Source organism: Dipodomys spectabilis, unplaced genomic scaffold, assembly GCF_019054845.1.
Source record: "Dipodomys spectabilis isolate Male_0828 unplaced genomic scaffold, ASM1905484v1 ptg000175l, whole genome shotgun sequence".
In the NCBI taxonomy this organism is placed as follows: Eukaryota; Metazoa; Chordata; class Mammalia; order Rodentia; family Heteromyidae; genus Dipodomys; species Dipodomys spectabilis.
In genome coordinates, this window is record NW_024870852.1 from 12533693 (window position 1) to 12549179 (window position 15487).

At 50.5% G+C, this 15487-nt stretch overlaps 3 protein-coding genes across 3 annotated transcripts in view; 1 reads left to right on the top strand and 2 right to left on the bottom strand.

Moving 5' to 3' along the window:
* Positions 1–4803, top strand: part of Mmp24 (matrix metallopeptidase 24) — a 48140-nt gene extending 43337 nt beyond the window's left edge. Inside the window, exons 7-9 of the mRNA XM_042694700.1 lie at positions 1447–1585; positions 1935–2201; positions 4466–4803. Of these exons, the coding sequence (XP_042550634.1) occupies positions 1447–1585; positions 1935–2201; positions 4466–4803 (744 nt within the window). The remainder of the gene's footprint in view (positions 1–1446; positions 1586–1934; positions 2202–4465) is intronic.
* A 2377-nt stretch (positions 4804–7180) lies between these two features.
* Mmp24os (MMP24 opposite strand) lies at positions 7181–7901 on the bottom strand. Its single transcript, XM_042694539.1, has one exon. It carries the CDS (start codon positions 7813–7815, stop codon positions 7663–7665), a length of 153 nt encoding a protein of 50 aa, XP_042550473.1. The 5' UTR covers positions 7816–7901; the 3' UTR covers positions 7181–7662.
* A 749-nt stretch (positions 7902–8650) lies between these two features.
* Eif6 (eukaryotic translation initiation factor 6) lies at positions 8651–14456 on the bottom strand. Its single transcript, XM_042694579.1, has 7 exons — positions 14355–14456; positions 14039–14175; positions 13875–13960; positions 11806–11981; positions 11073–11249; positions 10696–10877; positions 8651–8939 (listed from the first exon to the last, which is right to left on the bottom strand). Exons 2-7 carry the CDS (start codon positions 14143–14145, stop codon positions 8930–8932), a joined length of 738 nt encoding a protein of 245 aa, XP_042550513.1. The 5' UTR covers positions 14146–14175; positions 14355–14456; the 3' UTR covers positions 8651–8929.
* Between the last annotated feature and the right edge of the window lie 1031 nt (positions 14457–15487).

The following is a 15487-nucleotide window of genomic DNA, read 5'->3' on the forward strand; positions in this document are numbered from 1 at the left end:
AGAAGTGGTGCTGTAACTCAAGTGGTAGAGTACCAACCTTGAGCTGAAGAGCTCAGGAACAGCATCCAGGCCCAGAGTTCAAGCCCCACTGAGGACCACTTCCCACCCAAAAAAATCCTTTAAGCCAGGTGCTGGTGGCTCATGCCTAGCTATTCAGGAGGCTGAGATCTGAGGATTGCAGTTCCAAGCCAGCCCAGGCAGGAGATTCCGTGAGCCATGAGATTCTTTTGTTGCTGTTATTGGTCATGGGGCTTGAACTCTGGACCTGGGTGTTGTCCCTTAGCTCTTCAGCTCAAGGCAAGCACTCTACCACTTAAGCAACGGTGCCACTTCCAGTTTTCTGGTGGGTAGCTAGGATTACAGGCGTGAGCCACCAGCACCCAGCCTGTGAGACCCTTATTTCCAATTAACCACCAGAAAACCAGAAGTGGTGGTGTGGTTCAAGTGCTAGAGCATTTGCCTTGAGCTGAATTGCTCAGGGACAGCTCCCAGACTCAGAGTTCAAGCCCCAGAACTGATCCCCCCCGCCCCCCCCACCCAAAAAAATCCCTTAAAAGACTAGAAATGTGGCTTAGTAATAGAGTACTTGCCTAGCATACATAAAGCACTGAGTTCAATTCCTTAGTACCACAGAAACAGAAAAAGCCAGAAGTGGCGCTGTGGCTCAAATGGTAGAGTGCTAGCCTTGAGCAAAAGAAGCTTAGGGACAATGCCAAGTACTTGAGTTCAAGCTCCAGGACTAGCAAAAAAAAAAAAAAAAAATCCTTTAAAAATATTAGCTTTTGTGCCATTTTTTACAAACCGTATTCTTTGTGAATCCATTTTTCTCCCTCCCTCCCCCCACCGTCAGTCAAGGGGTTTAACTTAGGGCCTGTCCCAGGCTAGCACTCTACCACTTTGAGCCAGAGCACCACTTCCAGTTTTCTGGTAGTTCATCAGAAATAAGAGTCTCACAGACTTTCCTGCCCTGGCTGGCTTCACATTGCAGTCCTCAGATCTCAGCTTCCTGAGTAGCTAGGATTATAGGCATGAGCCACTGGCACCTGGCTCTAAATTCATTTTTCTTTGTTCCTCTCCAAGTGTTCATAAACAAGTAAGGCTTTTATCCTTCCCATTACCATACTGGGAGTCCCAAGGTTACCTGGCAATCAGTGACTCTCTGCTGCCCTCCTGTGGCTTCTCTAGGCACCAGCATCCTCCTTTCCAGCTTTTCCATAGCTCCTCCCAAACCAGGTTTGGTTCATTGTCCTTGGACAGTTAGGGAGGTTTAAATGATGAGTTACATGAGCATCCTCATAAAAGTTAGAAGCAGCAAATGGATAGATACCAGGGAGATTGTGAGGCTAAGCTCCCAGGATGGTGTTGGGCTAGGCTTGAGTCCCTGGGCTGAGATGACTACATTCAGAGGCAGGGCCTGCTATGTCCCTTTCTCTCTTCTTTACCTAGGATCGCTGGTTCTGGCGCCTACGCAATAACCGGGTGCAGGAGGGCTACCCCATGCAGATTGAGCAGTTCTGGAAAGGCCTGCCTGCCCGCATAGATGCAGCCTATGAAAGGGCTGATGGAAGATTTGTCTTCTTCAAAGGTAATGAAGCCTGTGCTATGAGACCTGAGACAGTTCCCTGTCCTTCTTGAGATGTCCTTTATCCACTCTAAACTGGAAGAGGTGGGGTGGGAAGCATATTTCCTCCAAGGGCCCTTCTATCCCTAACAGAAAGGCACAGGATTGCCTGACACTGTCACAGAGGAGAGAAGAAAAGGTCACGGGGGTTGAACATAGGACGTAGATGTATGGAACACATTGCCCAGGATCTGTGATTAGCCTCTGGCTTCTTGCTTCCAAGATCCACTGAGGCCAAAGACTGACATTCTGTAGGAAAAAGATGGCATTGAGTGATTTGGGAATCCTGATCCTGAGCTTCTCTTGCCCACAGGTGATAAGTACTGGGTATTTAAGGAGGTCACAGTGGAACCTGGGTACCCCCACAGCCTGGGGGAGCTGGGCAGTTGCTTACCCCGTGAAGGCATCGACACGGCTCTGCGTTGGGAACCTGTGGGCAAGACCTACTTTTTCAAAGGCGAGCGGTACTGGCGCTACAGCGAGGAGCGGCGAGCCACAGACCCTGGCTACCCCAAGCCCATCACCGTGTGGAAGGGCATCCCACAGGCCCCCCAAGGGGCCTTCATCAGCAAGGAAGGATGTACGTAAGGGGCCAGCGAGGCGGGGGGCGGGGGGAGCTGATTTTATATACCCCAGATATACTCTCAGGATATCCAGTGTAAGAAATTCAGCCTGCTGGCTGACAGCTGTCCCTATTGTCCTTGTTCACACAGCAAATTAACTAGCTTTCCAGCTACCAAGGCACACATTTTCACCTGCAGGAATGACTCACAATTGAGATGCTTTTGTGGGCTGAGTTCATTCCTTTAAAACAGTGGTCCTCTGCTGTTCTCTAAGAGCTCCTTGGTAGTCAGATCTGAAAAGTAATGATGAATAAGGGGTTGCCCAAAGGTTCTTATTTTCAGGGCTTAAGACAGACAGCTGGAGAGTAAAGCTTTAAAAAAAAATATGAGATATTTCTTTTTTTTTTTTTTTTTTTTTTTTGGGTCCGGTCGTGGTGCCTGAACTCTGGGTCTGGGCGCTGTCCCTCAGCTCTTCAGCTCAAGGCTAGCGCTCTACCACTTGAGCCACAGCACCACTTCCGGCTTTTTCCTTTTTGCTTATGTGGTGCTGAGGAATCGAACCCAGGGCCTCGAGCATGCAAGGCAAGCGCTCTACCACTGAGCCACCTTCCCAGCCCATGAGATATTTCTTAAGCTCTTCCTGGAAGACGGTTAGCAAAGGTACTCATAATCTGTCTCCCTACCTACCAGACTAGGAGCTTCTCTCAATAGGAGGGGGTCAGATCTTGCTAGGTGCAGAAAAGGCATCCATAATTGTTGATCGGGTCAAAAGCAGACTCTGAAGCTGAAGGAAGGATAGCTTAGGATGGAGCAAGCACAAGGCACAAGGCCCTGAGTTCCAACTCCAGTGCTACAAAAAACAAGTGAACAGGGCTGGGAAGGTGGCTCAGTGGTAGAGCACTTGCCTTGCATGCATGAGGCCCTGGGTTTGATTCCTCAGCACCACATAGGCAGAAAAAGCCAGAAGTGGTGCTGTCGTTCAAGTGGTAGGGACTAGCCTTGAGCTGAAGAGCTGAGGGGCAGTGCGCAGGCCCAGAGTTCAGCCTCCAAGACCAAAAGACGAACGAACAACAACAACAAAGAAGCAGACTCTAGAGCCAGGGTAGGTGGGTTCACACAGATTATCCACACCACTTTCTATGAATTTTGGAAAAGCAGTTTTTTCAGTATCCTCTATAAAATGGAGATAATAATGGCATTTGCCTTAATATAATGTCTTTGTAAGAATGCCTGCACATGTCTACACTATGTAAGTTTTAACTTTTTTTTAAAACAGAAGCACCTTCTTATTGGGTTTATGTAAAATGACAGGATTCACTCACTCACTCCACAATAATGGCTGAGAACCATTTTGTATGGAAGAAGGGATTAGGATATAGCAGTGAACAAGATTTGTGTAGTTCTTATAGCATCAGAAAACAAAGCAGCAATAAAAGCTAGGAGGAGAATAAATACTGTAGATAGCAACTAGGCAGAGGATGTCACATTAGAGACCACTGTCAAGCTCACTACTTCTAAAGCCAATGGCCACGGGGGACAGCAGTTGTCAGTTTGTGTACCTGATGGTTTAAACATGTGATCTTCCTTTTTGAAGAGCCTCAGAGACAGGTGACATCAAGGACCTTGACCAATGAAATTCCCTTCCAAGGTAAAAGCCAGCCAATGAGGAGAGTCTGAGAGTTGTTTTCCTATCTCTGGACTGCTCAGGCTGTTGCTGAGGGCCTAGGAATAGCTGGCTACCTAGGAAATGACTTGGCAGACCTGCCCAACTTTTCCTTCCAGCCTTTCCCATTTCTTCCTAGAAGAGCCCAAAGACCCTGCACCTGTGTTGCACTATGTGCCAAGTCAAAAATAGTTCATAATTGTGGAGAGATAGTGTCTGTGGTCAACAGAAGAAATCTTGCTCCCTTGGCTCAGGCAGCCTTGGAGCGCAGAGTGGAAGGCTTGATCTGGCCCTCATGAGACAGAGCTGTCTCTAGGCTGAGAATGGTCCTGTCTGGGCAGCACAAATTGAACCATTTCCCAGTTCTACTTAAATTTCCTCAGTGGTTTCCCACCACCTATGAGCTGATGGGTCCCCTTCTCTGTAGCTTGTTGTTGACTCCACAGTGCAACCACCCTACTTCCACAGTTCCAACAGTGCACTCCCTCTGCCTCACATGCCACCCATCCCTCAGAGTTCCCCTCCCACACACTGCCACAGCACCCTATACCCTTGTACTGACCCTGAACGGTGCCAGCAAGTGCTTTGGACAGGTGATGCTGAGCTCTATTTCTGCAGATTACACCTACTTCTACAAGGGTCGGGACTACTGGAAGTTTGACAACCAGAAACTGAGCGTAGAGCCAGGCTACCCACGCAACATCCTGCGTGACTGGATGGGCTGCAATCAGAAGGAGGTGGAGCGGCGCAAAGAGCGGCGGCTACCCCAGGATGATGTGGGCATCATGGTGACCATCAATGACGTACCAGGCTCTGTGAATGCTGTGGCAGTGGTCATCCCCTGCATCCTGTCTCTTTGCATCCTGGTGCTCGTCTACACTATCTTCCAGTTCAAGAACAAAGCAGGCCCTCAGCCTGTCACCTACTATAAGCGGCCAGTCCAGGAGTGGGTATGAGTAGCCCAGAGCCCTCTCCGTCCACTTGGTCCGGCCATCCAGGCCCTTCCTCACCAGGGTCTGAGGGGCAGCTCTGGCCACTGCCCACTGGGTCCAGCAGGCCCCTAGGCCAGGGTCGTACAGCTGAAGCGGTGGGTGCATTGGTCTAGGCTGAGTGTGGGCTAGGGAGTGATGGTGGCTGTGCCCCAGGGTGGGTGTCTGGCACCCAGTGGCCAGCCTTCTGCCCTGGGTCCACTCCCTCAAGAGAATAGGCCAGGCCCCATCAGAAGGCAGGGACTATACCAGGAGGAGCCCCTATGGTCACTGTACCCTGTGGTATCACTGTACCACAGCTCTGGTCCTGGCTAGGACCCAATACCTTCTGTGGCAAGCCAGCACTAGCTCACATCCCCCAACTGGGAGATGCCACTAGTCCCCCGTCACCTTCTGCCAACACCTGCTGGTCAGATGTCCCTCTACCTTTACCCCCACTGTCCTCCAAGGCTACAGGACCCCTGCTGCCAACGTGCTGGGCAACAAACCTGGGTTTCTCCTGCTGGCAAACAGCAGATCCTTCAGGAACCCTGCTCCACTTGTCAAGTTTCCTCTGAGACCCAGGATTTAAGGTCACATGCTGCAGGCGGGGCTGTGACCTGGCTGGGTCTAACCAGGACCCAGATGTCATATCGTGAATATTTAAATGTCCTGTCACTACTGTTTAAAGTCCCATTTTGCAAAGGCTGCTTAAGGCTTTAGATGAATTAGAGGTGATTGTCTTAGTGATGAGGCCAGTGTGGTGGTGGCCTTCCCCCAGGTGATAAGGACCAAGGTGCTGCTAAGGTTATGCTAGCATCCCAGAATTAGCTGGGGCCCTCTCATGAGGCTCAAGAACTGGGGCAGGAACTGACCTTGTTTCCAGAGGCTGATCCAAGTTCGTGGTCATCCTCCATGCCCCTCTCCATTAACCCTGCCCCCAGCCCTGCTCCATCCAGCCTGTTGCTTGTGGCCTGACTAGTTAGGTGAAAGAGAGATGGCTCTAGAGATGACCACCACAGTCATGGCCTTGGGAGTACGGTGCAGCCTTCTGATGTACTCAATGCCCACATATCCAGCAACCCTGAGGCAACTCAATCTCTCAGCCCAGAAGCAGTGTTTATGCTATGATCTTGGCTCTGGCAATCTAGCTTACTGGGTCCATCTTCATGCATTGGTTCTTAGGAAAAGGGTACCCCAACTGGTAGCGGCCCCAAATCTAGGGGCCTCCCTTTTTTACTTTCTTGGACCCACTCTTCACTTCTGGCAGGAGTTGCTAGGGCTCCGCTTGACTTGCTCCAGTCTAGCAGAGGCAGCCCTGCTTGTCACTGAGAAGCCCTAGGCAAGACCAAAGGGTGCAGTGATGACCACTGGCTCTCTGCCAAAGCCAAAAAGCAGTGTCAGGCAGTCTTCAGGGTGCTGGCAGGGTCTCAGATGCCACCCTTACCCTCTGAGCCTGCATGGGTCTTGTCCCTACCCTGTGGCCTCTGAACTCTAGGTTGGCTTAGTCTGTAGCAAAGACAGGGACTCTTGCTGCCCTGGGAACTGTCTCAAGTAAAATCTCTTGTCCCAGAGGCTCCCATGTGAGTTCCACTGTGTCCCCTGTTATCATCATTCTGTTTTTTCTCATTTTGGCCAAGGGCAGGCTCCCTGGGGCAGGCGGGGAACAACTGCAGAGATATTAGTGATTCATAGGTTTGTACAGCGTTTTATACTTTGCAAAGCACTTTATTAGCTCACACCTGTCTACTCACATGGAACTCATGTAGCCCCTGGGAAGCCAAGGGTAACTTTTATCATGCCCTCAGATGAAGCACAGAGAGGTTATTACCTGCTTGGGCCGTCCAGTGGGCTGGCTAGGTCTTATGTCTCATCTGTGGACTTCTCTAGATCAGTGTCTCCTCTATCCATCTCTTCCTGGCCTCCCTCCCTGCCTCTTCCTGGTTCCTCTCCACTCCTCAGGTTGGTGCTCTCACTTCTTGAAAGCTCTAGGCTCCCCAGGCTCCCCTATTGGCTTCCCGGTACAAGGCCAGCTGAGAAAGAGCAGGAGATGGAGGCAGGCAGCCCAAGCTGCAGATGTGAGGGATGCAGGGGGAGGCCCAGAGCGGGCTCAGCCTAGCGGCTTCCAATCACAGATTCTCCTGCCTGTGGTCATCCGTTTGTCCATCGCCCCAGGTCAGGGCAGTCAGAGAGGGGCAGAGCGCTGGGGGGCCCTAGAGCCCAGCCCCCTCAGCCTGGGGAACATCACATTTCTGTGTCGGTCACATTTTAAACTGATCAGCCTTTGTATAATGTTTTTTAAATCATTTCTAAATAAAACAAAAATACACAGAGTGTCATTTCTCTGGGGTATGAGAACAAAGAACGGGTTCTAAGAGAAGGTTTAATTCAGGGGGACGAGGGGGCTTCGGGGTACCTTCGAGTTGCCCCCGATGCATCATCTGCCACATCACTCAAACATCCTCCGATGGGGAGCGGCCGCGTTAAGTAAAGAGTCTCTAAGTCACTGCATGTGGCATCGGGACCTGGGCCGCAGGCAGGAGCTCAGTTCTAGCAGTGAGGGTCCGATAGGCCTCAGGCTCTTCCCAGAAAGCCTGGCCGGGATCTAGCTCCGAAGAGCACGCAGACAGCTGGAGAGGGGGTGGTGAACACGAAGGGCTGCGTGTGGCGCAAGCTAGCAATGAAGTTCAGGGTTGGTCGAGTTCAGATGGAGCCGGTAAACCCGAGGCAGCTCTGTGGGAACTTCCAGTCCCCAAGACCCTGTCTCCCGGCGCCAGCGTTGAGGGTGGCGTGGGGAGGATTCAAGGGCGGGGCGGCAGGCAGCTCACGTGCTCCAGGGCGGCCGCGTCAGTACCAGGAGGTGCAGACGATGAGGAAGCGCACGTCCTCCAGCGGCCCCCACGGGCCGGGCTCGGGCTGGGGCCCCGGCCCTGCCGGGGGAGAGGGCGGGGGCTGCGCCTGCTCGGGGGCGCCCTGGCCTCCGCTCAGTTGAGCGCCCATGGTCTGCCGGATGGGAAGACCGTCTGCTCCGCTTCAGCAACACCTTAACCCGCTGCCAGCCCCCCCCCACCTCTGGCCCGCCAGCCGATCAGCGGCGTACCACTGGAGATCACGTGGAGCCCCACGCTAACGTGATGGCGTCACCCCACCCATGGAACCCAGGGATTCCAAGCCCAGGGGCGGGAGCACAATGCTAGTGACCAATCCCGCCCAACTGCTCCAAGGCTCCGCCCACATACTGCCCAGGTACTTAGGACACACAGGCCAGCTTCAGGACTCCTAAGCAAGCACTCTAAGAAGACAATGGCCCCATCCACCTTAGGTCACAGAAGAATGCACTGAGGCAGAGATGCCCAACACTTACGGGGACCTCCTGACTCGGGTAGGAAGTAAGTGGAAAAACTGGGCGCTGGCGGCTCACACCTATAATCCTAGCTGCTCAGGAGGTTGACACCTGAGGATCACTGTTCAAAGCCAGCTCAGGCAGGAAAATCCCTGAGACTATGGCCAATTAACCACCAGAAAACTAGAAGTGGCGCTGTGGCTCAGCGGTAGAGTGCTAGCCTTGAGCAAAAGCCCATGACGAACCTCCTCCCCAGCCCCCTCAAAAAAGTGGAAAGATTATCATCTTTTAGAGAAAACCATGACAGAAGTTGGGTGAAAAGTGTGAGAACTATGGTGAAAGGTGCTTCTTCCTCTTGCTCTGGAAGTCTCATCCCTGATGAGGGAGAGAGCTGGTGATGACAACCCCGCACAGCTTTACCAGGACCTCGAAACAGTTGGGGGTTGGGGAAGAGTTTACACAAGGTTGAGGCCCACAAACAACACACTTGGAAAGGTTGAGAGGTATTTAATACCCTTTAATGGGGTGGCAAAAGCCAGCAGAACTCTCATCTAGGAGCCACAGGGACTGACGAGCCAGCATGACCTGGCTGGTTTCTGAGTAACAAGATTCAAGAGATGGCACAAGTGAAGAAGGGCTGGGCGCTCAGTCACTCAGTTCCATTGACTTCTCTGCCACACCTCCCTGCCACATCTGGTATAGACTAGCCAAGGCAAGAATAGAGAGCCAAAGTCCAGATGCAGGCACTGGCAGAACAGCATAAAAGGTGACTCATGTGAGGCTGTAGAGAGAAAAAGGGGCTTTGTCAGTATGTTTCACAGGGCACACCTTGCCGCACCCCCTAAACCTTTGTTCAAGAACAGCCCAGAAAGTACACTCTCAGCCTCACCTAATCCTGTTCAAGTTCCAGATGTGTCTACAACCTATGTCACAGTCCAGCAGAGTAAAAATATTCTTTCTGAAGGGTGTGGTGGCTCTAACTTGTAATTCTAGCTACTCAAGATGCAGAAGTCCAGAGAATCTCACTTTAAAGCCAGCCGAGGTGAAACATTCTCAAGATGCTACCTCTCAATGGAAATCTCAACTACTTGGTTAGTATAAACAGCTTATACACATATTTGAAACCCTATTTGAACAGTTTTATAAAGCAAAAAGGTCTGGGAGAATGCTTAAGTGATGATATACCTGCCTAGCAAGTGCAAAAACATGAGTTAAAATCTTACTAACCCCCCTAAAGAAAATAACTCTCTGTATCGTTCCAATTTTTTTTTAGTATATGTGCTGACGAAGCGAGCACAGAAAATAACTCTATGCACTCAGATGGGCCAATTTATTCAACAGTTATTCATAAACTAGAGCTTCAGCTGTGTGGGGTGACTCGCATCTGTAATCCTAGTTACTCAGGGAGCCGAGATCTGAAGATGGAGGTTAAAAGCCAGCCTGGGCAGAAAATTCCAAGAGGCTCTAATTAATTGGCAAAAAGCCCAAGAGTGGAGGTATGGATCGAATGGTAGAACACCAACCTTAAGTGAAAAAGCCTAGCAAGAGCTCTAGGACTTGAGTTCAAGCCTTAGTGCTGGTAATGCAGATGTGCACACAGGTAGAAGACACACATACACTGACCAGAGTGACATAGAATGTTGGCAAAAAGGGCAAGGATACTCAGAGAAAATGGCATGCCCAACTACAAGTGGCCAGGCTGGGGCCAAAATTTTGGCCCCTTTTCCAGAACGCTCTTTTATTAATGTTAATATAAAAGGCCACAAATACAAGGCTAGAATAGAAGACAGATCTACTCTCTAGGATTAAATGAAAATATTCTTAATGTAGTTGATAATCATCATCTTAACTCTGAGTAATATACTTCTTAGTTGCCTATCTGGCATCTTCATCATGAAGTTCATGGGCACTACAAACAAAACACAGCCCAACCAGAGGCTGGTGAGTATTTGCCTCCTTCTCAATATCCATCTCTTACCTAATTTTACAAGTAAGGACTACCAGAAAATGCTGTCCAGTCATTGTGGGTAACTAGCAATTCTGCCTGATTTTAATGACACTTCCTCAAGTTTTATTGTTAAATAAGTATTTTATTACAGTTTTAGGAGGTATTATCAGGTTTCAGAAACTGGAGGAATATTTGTTCTTTAAATGATTAGGACATTTCAAAATCTCTAGGGTTAAGGATCCATTTTTGTTTTTAACTCAGAAAAATTCAGATTGAAATTTTGTTGCGGTATCCACCTTCAACCATTCAAGACTACTTAGCCACTAAGTAGTCTCCACATTTTTCCTAGCCAACAGTCCATGTCTCTCTGATACAGACATAAACTGTAAAAACATGGTCAATGATCAAATAAGACATAGCATAGGAAAAGTTTGCCTACAGAACTGAGTGTTTCAAATGAAGATGAGCAGACCCACAAGAAACGTTTGCTGGCTTTGTCCTATCACTACTTAGCAGCTGCTTAACCTAGGCTGCATCTTCTTCCCCTGCCTTCAAAGGCAAAATGAGCCCCTACAATGGCCCCAGTTACCTGTCAATGAGGGAATCCCGCATGCTAGTGGCAATGGTGCTCGGCTGGGCTTCATTCAGCTTGAAGACACTCTCAACCACGGACAGCTCAGTGCTGGTTGTGTCCAGGCCGCAGAAGGCACACCAATCATTCACTACCATCCCCGCAGCAATCACCTCGCTCCCTCGGTTCACAGTGCCTGCCTGCCAAAGGATGGGCTCAGCATGGCACCAGGCACCAACAGCCAAATTCTTGCCTCCCCAGTGAGGACTCTGCTCCCAGAAGTCTGCCCCCTGGCAGGCAGCTCCAATCCCAAAGTAAAATAGATAATAATGACCCAGACCTGCAAACAGATCTGCCTCGGCAGGAGATGGGGTTCAGAGAGTAGGAATGCTTACCACAAGGGGGACCTGAAGAAGAGAGGACAGCTCATCCTGGTCTTCTATTGAAGTTTTGGGGTGCACCAGTCCTCCTTGATTGCTGAAGACACAGTAGCTTCCTACTAGCACCTGGTCAGCAACTGTCTGTCTGAAGACTTCCACCTTGAGTACATCAGCCAGAATTTCTTCTGTCTCCTGTTGGCCAAAGGTACTGTGCTCAGGGCCTAGAACACTTCAGCCAAAACTACTCAAGAGTTTGGCTTCTGGGCCCTTATTTCTCCACTACATACCTGCATATGGAAGCTTCTCTCAGACTAGGGAGGATACAGCTTACAGTAGGCCAGCTAGGGAGCCTCTAACACCTAGGCATGCCCAGAACATCTAGAGGCTGGCCTACATTGGCTGCCTTTTCTCCTCTATACTATATCCTCCCCCCTCCCCCACCACTCCAGTTCAACTGTAATCATCTATACTAGATGAGCCAATCTCCCAATCCTAACGGATTAACGTCTACCCCATCTTATGATTACTAACCATACTACAAAGGCCTTATTAGCATTATTTCTACAAGTATGTGAAGTTGAGAGAGCAAAGATAGAAAAAGAAACTAATTCTTGCTTCAGGGAAAGAACCAGTGGCTAACCCCTAATAAGGCTGGTTGTGTGACTCTTGGAAGGCATGCACTCTACCGCTGAGCTACCTTCCCAGCCCCATGGTTGTGTGACTCTTGGGCCAAGTGGGGCTGCCTCACCCTGTCCAGGTCTGGGTGAACCAAGGCCACATAGTCATTGCAGGTGGTAACATTGCCCAGAGCTGAGAGCCGCTCCTCCACCCGTCGGATCTGCACTGAGTCTGGTAGGCAGTTGCGAATGTGCTGCAATTCCTGGTCAGTGGTATTGTTGGGTACCAGGAGCCCGTGCCTGTTCCCTGGAGAGACCCAAATTGGAAGATGGGGGCAAAGACAAACCACGAACATAAAAGTTGCTTTTTGGGCTGTAAGGGACACCCTTATGAGGATATCACTACCCAGCCCAATCCAGTTCATCTGGCTTCCCTAGGATAGTTTTAAACTCAGATCCCAGCCCTCTAACTCAAACCAAGGGAACCAGGGACTCCCTGGGAAAACTTTAGTGGTCCAGGAATCTATCTCAATAAGCCTTGTCCCTTCCACCATCATCAACAAGGGATGACAAGGGAATTGAAGCAGGACTAACAGAAAGGTTCTTGGCATTATAATTTTATCTTTCTACTTAAAAATCCAGCTAGCAGTATACACCTCCCTTTTTAAAGACTGTCAATACCAAGTGTTGGCAATATATGGAGGAAATGAAACATTCATATGATCTGATCAGTGTAAATTGGCCAACCACTGCAGATAGTTAGCTGGCATCTAGACCTACTACAGTGAACATCATCTCACTGCTAGGTATTATATATCTAATGGAAATACAAACATATGTCCATATTTACACAGCATCAATATTCCAAAAGACCAAATGGAAAACTGCCCAAATGTCTATTTTCATTAGAATGGAATACACTGTGGTATCCTTACACAAAAAAATTACCTGCATTATATAATAACATGTGGCAACTAACTCTCTTTAAGCCACAATTCTAAACCTGTGAAAGGACCAGGCTAAAATCTCCCTTATATCAGAATTTGCTTCAAGTCTTCTGAACATGATTTGTTGTTGATATCAGGGTGTTTTTAGTGAGTCAGAAAATACATAGAGCCACCATAGATTAAAAAAAAAAAAAAAAACAAGAAATTAAGCTGGGTGCTGATGGCTCATGCTTATAATCCTAAACTCTTCAGGAGAATGAGCTCTGCGGATCACGATTCAAAGCCAGCTTGGGCAAAATAGTCTGTGTGACTCTTATCTCCAAAAAACTATCCCCCCAAAAGCCAGGAGTGGAACTGTAGAGCTAGTGTTGGGGGTGGAGGGAGCTGAAGGGCAGGCAGTGCCAGGCCGAGTTCAAATCCAAGGACAGGCAACCAAAAAAGTTAATTGGAGGGGGAGGGGAATTTCTATATGATCCCAATATGCAAAACTAAGAAACAAGGGGTAGCAGTAATAATACACAGATTAAAGAAAGGACCCAAAGCCAGAGTCAACAGTGCTTTAAGAGGTTAGGAAGTGGAGACGCCTCTCAAAGATGTGGTAAAGTGAATTTAAGACTTAATTGTAGCTAAATAGAGCCGGGGGCCAGTGGCTCACGCCTGTAATCCTAGCTACTCGTGAGACTGAAATCTGAGGATTGCAGTTCAAAGCCAGCCTAGGCAGGTAAGTCCGCGGGACTCTTATCTCCAATAAACCACTCAGAAAACCGGAAGTGGAGCGGTGGCTCAAAGTGGTAGAGCACTAACTTTGAACTGAAGAGCTGAGGGTTAGTGCCCAGAGTTCAAGCCCCACGACCAACCAAAAAAAAAAAAAGCTGAACAGGATGACCCAGAATTTAGTCCCACAGATGCAGAAACAAATGCTCAGAAGGAGGAAGCAATGTGACTCCTGGGAGACGAGATGCAAATCCTCCTCCACCCAAGGTGTGGAACTTGGTGAGTCTCAACTTCCTCAACAGCCAAACGGGCTCAATTCCCATCTCCCAGTGGCGTTTCGAAAGAGGAGGGTGGTCCAGAGTGAAAGTGCTGAGCGAGCGACCTTTGCCAAAGAGGTTGCGACAGTCTCCACAATCTACGGGAGGCAGTCAAGGAAAGCCTGGAAATCCCCGGCCACGCCCGCGTCCTTTCCACCAGTGTGATTAACGAGTAACGAGTGATGTGCGGCCCTCGCCCGCGTCGTCCTCCGTCGGCCTTACCCACACACATGCGCCCGATGATGCGGCAGCCCGCGATGGACGCGTGCACCACGGGGACGGTATCGGAGAGCTCGCCCTCGAACACACTGTGGAGACAGGGGCTCTGTGGTCACCGGCCGGGAGCCCCGACACCCGGCCTCCCGCCCCGCCTCCACTGGCCACACCTGTAGAAGTTCTCCGATCCTCCGATAGCCACCAGGCAGTAGGAGTTGGTGAGCTTGGCAAAGCATCCGATCTCACAGTTGTTCTCGAACGACGCTCGGACCGCCATGTGGGACGCCTAGGGGCTGCGCGACCGGGACCTCGGGGAGAACAGGCTCTCACCGGGACGCCGGGCCCCGGCCTCGGCCTCAGGCCCCGCCCCCTCCGACCTCGGGCCCCGCCCACTGCATCCCGCCAGGGTCGCGGGTCCAGAATCCTCCCGCCCCTACCTCTCCCGCAACCTCAGGCTCCGGAACTGACCCTCGTGGCCCCCCTCACCTGTTCTCCAAGGGGCCTCAACATCCACACGCCGCGACTACTTCTCGCCCCCCAAACTGGTTTCCGTTTCCGCCTCGGTCCACAGGGTCTTCCGGGAGAGCCCGGCGTGTCCAACTACGCATGCGGCCACTCTAGCTCAACCTTCTGAGGGCTCTATGGTGGCCTATGGCTCGGCCGCCGCCCCGCCCGGCGCCGCCCCGCCCGGCGCCGCCCCTCCAGGCCCCGCCCCGCCTGGCCCCGCCCCTAGCATTCTTGCCTTTTTTGTTCGCTCATTCATTGGTTGAGGGGCTTTGTAACTGGGAGGTGTAATCCTCCCACGCCCGTGGCTGGTCAAATCCTAGGCCAGAGAGAGAGAGAGAGAGAGAGAGAGAGAGAGAGAGAGAGAGAGAGAGAGAGAGGAGGAGCCTGGGGATGACTCAACTGGGATTAGAGGCGGGTGTAGATGGACCAGATTGAGAAAGAGGATAAATCCAGCTCTGTTGTGAAAACAGAAATCCCTGATCTGAAGCAGAGGCGGGAGTGAAGAGCTGAGGATTGAGATTTGGGGGCTCATGCCTGAGGCAAACAAGAACCAGGATGAAAAGGTTGGAGAAGCAGAGGAAAACAGGCTGAAGAAAGTATCAGAGAGAGGAACGAGGGATGAAGCAGGATCCTAGGATCCCGCTCAGAGGGGAAGCGGTCCAGAGTGAGTAAGGATGTGGGAATGATTGGCTTCCCATCTCTCCACAGTGTGTTTTGCCACGCGCGCTCTATCACTCACTTTCTGTCCCCCGGATAGTGGTGTTGGCCAGGGTCATTGCTTTCAGGGATGGAGTGAATTTGGCCTACCTTTTGCAGAATCTGCAAACTGTTTAGCTCGTCTCAGGATGTCACCGGGAGCAGAAGGGGCTTGGAACCCCTGACCTCAAGCCTTCCTTGAAACCATCCTCTCTGCTCCAAGAGACCTGCTGTAATCAGCTTGATAATTCCCCTCCCAGCCCCAATCTGCAGTTGGTTTCAAAATACATCGGACTGCTATTGGGTCTAGCCATAACTGCCTTTATTGATTTTTATTATGTATATGGTGCCAGAAAAGTGACAAACTCAGAAAGAAAAAAAAGCCCACAACCCAAGGCAGCATGTGCTTCAAGAGA